The sequence below is a fragment of the Poecilia reticulata genome, linkage group LG2, assembly GCF_000633615.1.
Source record: "Poecilia reticulata strain Guanapo linkage group LG2, Guppy_female_1.0+MT, whole genome shotgun sequence".
In the NCBI taxonomy this organism is placed as follows: domain Eukaryota; kingdom Metazoa; phylum Chordata; class Actinopteri; order Cyprinodontiformes; family Poeciliidae; genus Poecilia; species Poecilia reticulata.
The window spans coordinates 26,805,189-26,815,624 of NC_024332.1; the positions used below are offsets into that span (position 1 = coordinate 26,805,189).

The 10,436-nt window shown below is 40.2% G+C and overlaps 1 protein-coding gene across 1 annotated transcript in view; it reads right to left on the reverse strand.

Annotated features, from left to right (window-relative positions):
• Positions 1–454: 454 nt before the first annotated feature.
• LOC103457726 (kalirin-like) overlaps positions 455–10,436 on the reverse strand; it is a 26,342-nt gene continuing 16,360 nt past the window's right edge. The window contains exons 34-49 of the mRNA XM_008398083.1: positions 7,462–7,518; positions 7,286–7,389; positions 7,077–7,208; positions 6,881–6,991; positions 6,604–6,674; positions 6,464–6,530; positions 6,281–6,384; positions 6,136–6,205; positions 5,056–5,142; positions 4,870–4,962; positions 4,601–4,651; positions 4,053–4,130; positions 3,426–3,611; positions 3,172–3,343; positions 2,507–2,652; positions 455–2,434 (exon numbers count right to left, since the gene is read on the reverse strand). Of these exons, the coding sequence (XP_008396305.1) occupies positions 2,249–2,434; positions 2,507–2,652; positions 3,172–3,343; positions 3,426–3,611; positions 4,053–4,130; positions 4,601–4,651; positions 4,870–4,962; positions 5,056–5,142; positions 6,136–6,205; positions 6,281–6,384; positions 6,464–6,530; positions 6,604–6,674; positions 6,881–6,991; positions 7,077–7,208; positions 7,286–7,389; positions 7,462–7,518 (1,715 nt within the window). The 3' untranslated portion in view covers positions 455–2,248. The remainder of the gene's footprint in view (positions 2,435–2,506; positions 2,653–3,171; positions 3,344–3,425; positions 3,612–4,052; positions 4,131–4,600; positions 4,652–4,869; positions 4,963–5,055; positions 5,143–6,135; positions 6,206–6,280; positions 6,385–6,463; positions 6,531–6,603; positions 6,675–6,880; positions 6,992–7,076; positions 7,209–7,285; positions 7,390–7,461; positions 7,519–10,436) is intronic.

Consider the following 10,436-nt stretch of genomic DNA (forward strand, 5'->3'; position numbering starts at 1 on the left):
GGGGGAGGTAACTTGCCGTCCCAGGAGAACCCTGATGTGTTATAGTTTGGACCAGGACTTTAACGCATTAATTTCCATTCACTAATTACATCAATTTTAATGCATTAAAATTTTAATGCATTAAAATTTTAATGCGATTAATCACGTTTTAAATTTTTACACACAAAGTCCTGAACCGGAACTTTTGTATTTGCGTGTTTCTGGTAGGGCCGTAAATCTGACGCACAAGCTACATCCGCTAACATGGAAGCTGCTTCTTTTGACTCACTGGGWTCATTTCTGCTTCAAAATCTGGAAAATTGTTTAGTTTTGGTAAAAGGAGCTAGCCTAGCAGCTCCTTTTATTTTATGCTAGCGTAAAATAACAGCTTAATGCTAACATGTAGCAGCTAGCACTGACATATTGAGTGGCTAGAATAGCATGTAGCACCAATCTGCTGATTGAAGAACCGGAATAAGTCAATAAGTCATTTTTAGTTGATAATTTAGCAGCAAAAATGGCAGATGTTGCTTGTTTTGTCTGCAATTAACRTTTAATTGAAAGATAATGTATTAGCTTTGTTAAGTATCCTGTAAGTTTTGGGGGAGAATAACCTGCAGCTGCAGAGGAACCAATGAGACGAGGGACAGGAACTGGATTAAAATAGACTGGAAACAACCAAGCATTCCACCTTAAACCCTTCACAACGGGSTATTCCACCTTAAACCAGGACTGTGCGCTTTGTTTTATGCCGAGCGACCTGCAGAGCTCCTTAAGGACCGGGGTGTTGTCTGAGAATGGCACCAGAGAAACCCAGAGATGGGGACAGGGACAGACAGGGGGACGGGGACAGACAGGCATGTGTGTGTGGAGGGCTGCTACGGATGAGAGACGGATGACGTCCACAGCGTGTGGAGTTGCTTTTCTGGACTTCTGGTCTATTTACAGAAACGAGCGATGCATAATCAGAATATCCAAACGGGCCGTTGCCGAGGCAACCGTCGCTGCAGGCAGTCCACTAAAAAAACCAACAAAAAAAAAAAAAACCCTCCAAACTCAAAAGTAATCGAAGTAAAAATGGCGTCACCGTAAACACGAGTCATCATGGCTACGCTACAGCGGGACACCGCGACTTTCCGTGGAAAAACACACACACTCTCTCWCCCCCTCTCTCTTTCTCACACACTCACAGAGGACAGTGTCACAAGCACACACACTCTCATACACACTGATATTAATGACAGTTTCTCTCGTTTCCTCTGGACGGAGGTGAAAATCAGAATCTAAGTCTCATAATTATCACGTCGTTAATCTTCATCGTAGGAGGGTGTGTGTGTGTGTCCTCAGTCTTTATACACACTATAAACATGACGACACGCAGACAGCTCAGTTCTGATTGGCTGACGAGTCTTCACGCCTCCTTCTTCTGGAGGCTTTTATTTTTTTTTAAATACTGTCACTGGTTGCCAGGCAACGGCAGCTTCCTGTAGCACCGCCCAGCCGGATGAGGCCTTCCTTCCKCTGACCCACAGGAAACAGTTTGAGGGAGTGTGATTGGCTGCTGCCAGGCTGGCTGCAGCGTCTGATTGGACGAGATGAAGCACCAGGAGAGAGGCCAGCATTAGCCGCTGCTGGGAGTGTGTGCGCGTGTGTGTGTGTGTGGAAACTGTCACCAGGAGCCTGAAGGATGATGACATCAACTCTGCACCATTAAAGATATTAAGACTTAATTATGCAAATTAACTCCTTTTTCCTTTCATTTATGGTGATAAAGTCCAATTAGAGGCTTAAGAACCRGATTATTAGTTTAAATTGGTTTAATCCAGAAGATCCAAAACTGAATAAAGATTARATGAGTTAATGAAACTGATTTTTCCTCTAAGTAAAACATCGCAGAGGTAATTTATTTTAATTTGGTAAATTATTGGTTGGAATTTAATATCGATATCAGTGAAAGAAAGTTCAGTAAAGAAAGTCTAACATCCAAAAGGAAGAAAAAGCAGAAATAAATCCTTCAACATTACATTAATCCGAATAAAATCGTAACTAAGGCACATGTGAACGTAACTCGGCTGATAACTCAATTGATTTCTGATATTGATTTTTGTCCTGATCCAATCAGAGTTTGATCAGCAGCTGATCATCATCATCCTCCTTCAGTTTCTCTGTTTCCCTCGGTGCTGTTCACCCTGTTGGCCTGCAGGGGGCAGGTGTGTGTGTAAAGCGTAAACCAGACTCTGACCTCAGTCAGTGTGTGTGTGTGTGTGTGTCAGTTTGTGTTGAGCACGCTACGTGGCACCCATCCCTCAGCAGCGGGTGATTCGATGTTGGCAGGCCGGTACACCAGGCTCTGACCCTGCTGATTGGACGACAGGATCTGGACCTTCTCTCCTCGGTACACGGTGATCTCGTCTTCCCGAACCGCCAGGAAGTCCTGCAGCACCAGAACCAGCTCCTGCAGGGACGAGTCGGGTTTAGGTCCAGTCTGACTGGGGGGAACCGTCGGAGCAGCAGAAGCAACCCAGACCTGGTCGTCTTGCTCGCTGTCTGGAGTAGGCTGAGCGGCGTGGCCGTTGGGGGTGGGCGGGGTCGACGGCGGTCGCCCTGACGACAGCGGCCGGGTCATGGAGATCCCGGCCTCTTTTCTCTGGTACTCGATGGGAGACTGGAGAGCTGGGATTAGAGGACATGTTTAACTTTATAGACTATTTGATCAGAATATTCATATAAAAAACAACATCATCAACRTATCTGACTGCAATGGACCCACCATAGACCTTTGACTGGGTGAAAGTGGTTTCTAAAGTCTCGTTYCCACTGAGCAGAACCGGTCAGTGTGCAGGATTTACTTTCCCCCCACCAGACTGAGCATCTTTGTGTTTTTTCTACACCAGTAGCAGTCAGGACATATTAAGCTAGGTTTATGCTGGTGTGCCTCAGTTTTTGTCATTTTTAACATTTATCACAAAAACACGGCAGCCTGCTGGTTGGCCACTCTAGGGCCCCCTAGTGCCAGGCTGAGCAGGTTTACCGTGGGTGTGGTTCTGTGCGCCGTTTTACCTGTTTCCACTACTGGCACAAKCCATCGATCACAAGAAGTTACTGACTAATTTAAAAACCGTTGTAGAAAATGGAAACTTTAACGTTTTTCAGGGTTCTCAGAGTCCAGTAAGATTTAAATGATGTTGCCACCTGACAAGAAGTTGTTCTGGGCGTCCAGCAGGGTGGCGATGGTCTCCACCCAGGTCATCTTGATGCTGGCAGAGGAGGCCTGCAGCGTGAAGCGCTCCGCAGAACCACGGGACCACAAGACGAACTTACAGGGGTCTCCGTCCACGCTCTCCTGCATGGCCAGATAGGTCACCTGCCCACACAAACCAGCACCATTAAAGCCTCCCAATGGTAATGTACTGGTTTACCTGTCTTCCCAGTGGGACTGGTCTCACCTTGATGCTGTTTTTGAACTGGTACCCGGGGTTGTTGGAGCCTTTTCGCAGCGGTTCGCTGAAGATGACGATCTGCTCGAACAGGAAGACTCGTCGCTCTTTGCTGCGGGACAAAACGCCGCCGTCCTGCTCCCAAACACAGAAGGTTTCCTGCTGCAGCAGCTTCCCCTGAGATGTTAGCTTCCCCTGGACAACAGCAGCAGGCACAGTCAGAGGAAAGACCAGATACATTTGGGTGAATAATACTCAAGAATTATTCAAGAAAGAATTTGGAAATTTGACTCTCAAAAGTGGACAATTTTTGACTTTTGAAACAGAAATCCCTTCTTCTGATTTTAATCTTTGGCAGAAATTTACTCCTCTTGCTTTTCCTATCTACAATAACAGGTTTTTGTGGTAAAGCATATTTTTAAGGTGCACTAATTGTATTTTGCCACTAGGGGGCAAAAAAAAAAAAATCTTCAGGAAACTCCACATTCAGCAACATCACCTTATGATTAAAGCTGATAGCAGATAGCCACATGATCTCCAGATCTCTTTTTTGTTATTTTGTATATTCAGATACATCATTTATCAAAATCTTTTAGATTCATAGAAAGTTTTGAGCCACAGGGGGCGCTGCAGCACCTCGTATCCCTGCAGGCGTCCCAGGTTCATCATGTCGTTGCAGCGTTTAGGAACCAGCGACATTAACTCCACTGCTTTCTGCAAACAAAACACACACACACACAGAGACTGATGTTAAATATTGCAAAGGTTAGCGATGTTCCACAGGCTGATGATTCACCATCCTGTATGAATCATTTATTATCTTCCTCACAATGCCGCCTCTTTGTCTTCATCAGATCTTTGAGGATGAGACAAAACCAGGCGTCAAAACTGACAAACTTCGTCACGTCTTTGTTCTGAACACAAATCTTGATTAAAAAACGTGATTACTTCTTAAAGKTCAGATGAGAATAAACAGAAACCAACAGAAATACCTTCAGGTCAGTGATCAGAAAACATTTTAAACTACATCAATCACGATACCAGGTGATTAATGTGACACATGCATCAATCGGCCACAAGGGGGCGAAACAGGACCCTCCCTGGATTTTATGTTATGTCATTCTGTGGCCCTAAATGAAGATAAGTTTAGAGGAATCATGCAATGATTAACAGAAGAGACTCACCTGCACCTCCTCACAGTCCAGACCGGCTTTGGTTGTGTACTTCAGGAAATCCTGTCAGGTGGAAAAACGCATAATTTCACAAAACATATAATTTAATAAATTCAAGACCTTTAAGTAAAGTCTAAACCAGCAGGTCAGCGTCACTAATGCACATCAAAGTCTTAAAGGTGGACTAATCCAAGTTTCTAAGATCATAAATTAGTATTTATTTCCATCTAATTGCCTTTTATTTGACACAGTCATAAGTTCTGTTTCCAATGTGGTCGTACCTTTAGCAGAAGCTGGTACTTTGTGATTCTCTGGATGGGTTTGATCAGATAATCACTGATGGACATCCTGCAGCTGATTTCATGCTGGATCTCCTACAAATGGACATTTAGTTCAATTCAAAACTACATTAATGGTTTATTACCAACTAATAATCTAGAACGAAAATGAAAACGTAGTTAAATTACCTCAAAGAAAGTCTCGTACTCTATTACGATGAACTCTGACCTTGGCTTGTTCTGACAGTAAACTATGTACATGTGCAGTCGGCGCTCCTGGAAAACAAGACAAAAACTTAATCATAGAAATATTATYGACGCATCAGRCACCAAAAATCTCCAATAATATGTTTTAATACATTATATTAACGAATATTTACCAATCTGGAGGGCTTTCCAGACAACTCTACCACTGTTTGCTTTATTTGATAAAGTAGACTTACAAATTTCACATTTTGTTTTAAGTTCAAAACTGAAGTTAAAAGTCCAGTAAGTAGTTTCAGAAAAGTTCAAGGCCTGGTTGGCAAAACAATTCACAGTAAGCCAYAAAAAGGCAATAAAAGTCAACAACTCTGCACAAAGACGGCATCAAAGACGGCTTGTTCAGAAGCAGTGTGAAATTTTCCTCCTAAACACGTCCTAAATATGCAGCAAGACTTCTGAAATCATAACAAACATGCGTAATTTCTGTAATAAGTTCCCAAAATCAAGTCCCAAGACACATTTAGGACCCATAGGATTCAGTTCATGTTTTTAACAGTCAAATCAAGTAAAAGCCCAAGAAAACTGGTCCAAAGTATCTACCAACATGTCCGAGTTATAGTCTAAATAAAGTCTAAACATCTAAAACTTCAAATTAAACCTGTCTGGTTCCAACTCAAATCATGATCTTTTATGTCAAAGTAACACGAGTTTCAAGGTCAAAAAGTCTCAAACATACCAGCAAGATTACATTAAAGAAGATATTTCATATTAAAGTTGCTAAATGTAAATCAGAACCAAAGTCCAGGATCCACACGCTAAACCAGCGTAGCACTGGTAAAACATCAAATTATCTAACAGGCGGCAATGTTTTTTACCAAAATCCATTTTAAAACCAAAAAAATCAAGCACAAGAAGCCATATTTCCAGACTCAAATCCATTTGAGTTGAGTTCAGTCTTTGTCCATAAGGCCCGGATAAAGAACAATCATCCCATCGTCTGGACCTGAAAGTCTTGGCGATTGTCTGTAGCACGATGTTGAATCGGTCCAGGTCGGTAGAACTCACATGTCTGATGAAGAGGTCGGCCAGTAGGTCATGGTTCTGGACGCAGCGCTCCAACTCCACCAGGAAGAAGCTGAAACAGAAAGGAGGAGTCAGTGTCATGCTGTCTGMACAAAYGCTGGTTACATGATTCTGGTTCTGGACTGACTCGCGGTGCCAGTCGTAGATCTGCTGGATGTTTCCGAAGACGATCTTGTCTTTGCCTCTCATGTCTTCAGGAATCCCTCGGACCTCCAGCCTGGACATGAAGCCCTGAGAGGTCGCAATCATTAGGGAAGGCAGTTCCTTCTTTTCACCATTTCATTAGATGAAAACCTGAATCAGGACTCACCTCGACGATCACTCCCAGGTCCTTCACGTAGTCCTTCTCTGATTGGATCATCTCGTTCACAACAAACCTGCACAGAAAGCGTCAGTGAAACCTGCTGTTCAAGTTCAGCCATGTTTCATTTACCGTTGGGCTTGACTTACATTCGTCCCCTCAGTGCTTTATTTCGCTGTTCTGTGTCMGACTCATTGGATCCCTGATCCGAGTCCAAAGCCTGGACAAAAGTTAGCATAAATTACTCTAAGGCCTAGTTCACGCAACAGGATTTTTAGTCCCAATTTCCTTCTTCTGATAATCTAGGAACGTCTTGATTATCAGGACGAGTCTGACATAATGATGCTGGTGGGTGAAATCAGTTTGTTTCTCAGGTTCTTGTCGTGTGAATTTCCTGAGACCTGCAGGATGGTTTGGTGTTTTTACCTCCGGGTTGTTGGGGTCTTTGATAATTTGCATGGGCGGTGGCAGAGGGGTGTGGCTTTCCTCTTCAGGCTCCTCCTCTCCTCCACTTTGCCCTGCCTCCTCCTTCTTCGCCTTCTTTATGCACACAAACATTTTCGCTTTAGTTTGCAGAAAGTGGCCAGCTGGCCACCATCTTCACTGGTTCAGTGTTACGCACCGCCTGCGAGTTCCCAGGGAAGGGCGTGACCACATCGGACTTGTTGTCCCGCCTTCTGGTTCTGATTGTGGGCTTTTTCTGACCGTCGGCTTTTCCTTGACTCAGTCTTCGGACGGGACTCGTCAGCCAACGCTACAGGAAGCAAACGGAAAACTGAACGCTGCTCAATTATTTCTCCTTGTTGAAGTAAAGCTAAATAAAACTGATACCTTTAGAGTGTTTCCAGTTCCAGAACTGGTGCGTTTCGGACCTGGAGAYCCCACAGTGCCCCCTGGTGGCCCACTGACACCAAACACAGTCGGGGAAGTGACGCCTGGCAGAATAAAAACAAGTTTTAGTTTTAGATTTTTATCGTGTCGATTCAGAGTGAGGATTGTTTTCTCACTTTGGCTGCTGGTTTGAGTCTGAAGACCTGAACTGTCCGAGATGTACAGACTGGACTCTGCACAAAAACACAAAAATACATATAAATATCAAATTATTATTTTTWAAAAAGCACATTAACGTTTAATAGGAAAAAAAACAAAAAAAAACTAATAGGCCATTTGGAAAGAAGATTGCTGCTTCCTGACGATGGAAGTAAGCATAACTTTAATTACTTCAGTTGAATAAGTTGCACAAAATAAAAGTAAATATAGATTTAAGAAAACACAAAGAKAATTTTGGTAAATAAGTTATTAGAAAGCAATACTATCTAAGTATGATAATTTTTCAGAATAAGACTCTTTACTTGATTTAAAAAATATATTAAAAACTTGAGTCATTAAAGTCAAAAATAAGTTTAAAAAGTTTAGAAATGTAATAATTATAAATACAGTTTTATTTATATTTTTATTATATATGACCTTAGAAAGCAATTCTACTTTAAATAAAATACATTTTAAACGTAAAAAGGGTTTACTGGTAAAAAAATAAATAAAAGCTTATGTTTAGCTTTCATAAAATCAATATTAAAAATATAGTGAAATATTTTCAAATACATCTAAAAATTTATTTGAGGACTTTTTGTAACTTTTTAAGAAATAAATCAAAATAGTTGCCAGACTGATAAGGAGGTTAAAGACGTGCAGCAGGAATCATTTTAAATAAAAAAAAACTGACTTAAAAAGGGTAAATATTTTTACGCTTATTTTTCATTTAAAAATCTGCCAGGAACATTTCTCTTTTGACACATTTTTCAAATTTGTTTCAGAGACTATAAAGAGCAGCACGTTCTGGACATCGTTACGTAACAGTAAGATGTATTGATCTGTTTCCAGATAAAACAAACAGGTAGAAAAAACTTCATGGCTCTGATTTTATTTTTGCTCTGGTTTAGGTRAATTGGTAACACTTTATTTGAAGGGATGTGAATAAGACTGACATGACACTGTCATAAACATGACATAACACCTGTCATGAACATCAGTAAGTCTTCATGAATATTTATGACTGTTGTCATAAAGTGTCATTCGGTAAATCATGACACTTTTTTAATACAAAGTTGACATTATTCAAAATGTCTTTGTTATGACAACTTGACATTAATCTAGGCAAAATTATCTTCATTATGACAACCTGACATTAACCAAGAATCATGTCATACATATGTCATAATGGTAGTCATAATGATTTAATTGTTATTACACTATCAAAAGCTTTAACAAAACAGCGATTAATATTCCCACTACCTGAAATAAAGCGAAACAAGTAGGACCAACAATAAAGATCTCATTAAGCTTTATTATACTGTCAAATGATTTAATAACAGAGTCTATAACAATTTATGTTACATCAAGTGGAACAAGTAGCAATAGTTATGAAGATGTCATTAAGTGTTATTACAGTGTCATTAATATTGTCTCTTACCTCAAGTAAAGTGAAACAAGTAGCAAGTTCTAAAGATGTCATTTAGTGTYATTACAGTGTCAAATTCTGATAACAGAGTCACTGATATTAAGTCTTACCTCAAGTGAAGTAAAATACACTGGAGAACTTATAACTGCCATCGTAGCTGTAGAACAAACCCTTTCTTTGTACATTGGAATAAAACAAAAGATAACTTGTTCTAAGATAACAGAGGGTTTAACGTCTGGTCAGTATATTGTTACTCTGAAATACTGATTGAAAAACTAAAACAGTCTTACTTACTCTGTAATTTAAGAACATAGGTTCTTTCAACAGCAACATTTTTTGCTTTGATTATGTCAGCCATCTTCTTTGTAATAGTCTTCCTGTAATGCTCTGAAAACAGGAGATCTTCTTGTTGTTTTCATTTCCCAGAAGCAACTCTTTGAAGGTGTCCAGAAATGCTCAGAAATTAGCAATTCTAATTGCAGTTCTTGCAATAGTTAATCATGATGAAAGCCTTTTCATGAATTCAAACTTGGTGAGTCTCTTCTGGACATTCTCATAGTCGGTGATGACTCAATTCATTGTGGTCACTTAAAAAAAGAACAAAAACAAAAAACAATGTAATCATATTCCAGCATTTATTTTAATACCATCCCAAAAATGTCCCTTGCTGCACACTGTCAGAATGGTAGACTGGCAGACAAATGCCTAGTTAACATGACTGGTTGTTATAAAGTGCAATACARTTATTTCTTAATACAAGTAGCATAATAACTGGAGCTGAACAAAATTATTCTKWTCAAATATTTGTTTGGCAGAAGTTCAGACAGACGGCCACTGTTGTTATTCRGAATGCTTCATTTAATGTATAGTTTTAGGCACATGGGTGTATCTTTTTACTTAATGAGCATTCTAAATTACTTCTAACCAGATACTCTAACTTATGGTTGTTTGCAAGAAGCTTATTAATAAATAAATAGATTTAACACCAGTTTTTAGTTGTCTAAAAAGTAACTTGACTCAACTGGTGAATGTTGATCCCTGCTCTCCCTTCCGCACTTACCTGGGTGTCCCACTCCACTTCACATGGTGAAAATATCAACACAAAACTGACTTATCTAATTTTCTTGGGGAGTATTTCATCTGCTTCTTTCTCTTTGATCAAATAGGAACTTCTTTCTCCGGTGGCTGGTCCTTATTATCATCCTCCACACTCATAGCATGTCTTCATTAACCAACTTTGTCCCGCCCCCACCATGTGTCCTTAGGCTAACATTGGTCTTCATGTGGCTAAAGTTGCCAAAGCAAAGAACACAAGCGCTGTGTCACATCAGCCAAGTTGCTAAATAATGCACATAAAGGATAGCTTTGACTAACATATTAGCTTTTAATTTGCTAGATTAAAATTGGAGGGAAATAAACTATTTGCCTGTCTTTAAAATATTTTTAATATTAAGGGCTAACATTACAGTAATGGAGTTTAATAACTTTAGCTAACATTAACTTACAGCAAGGTAGGATTGGCTT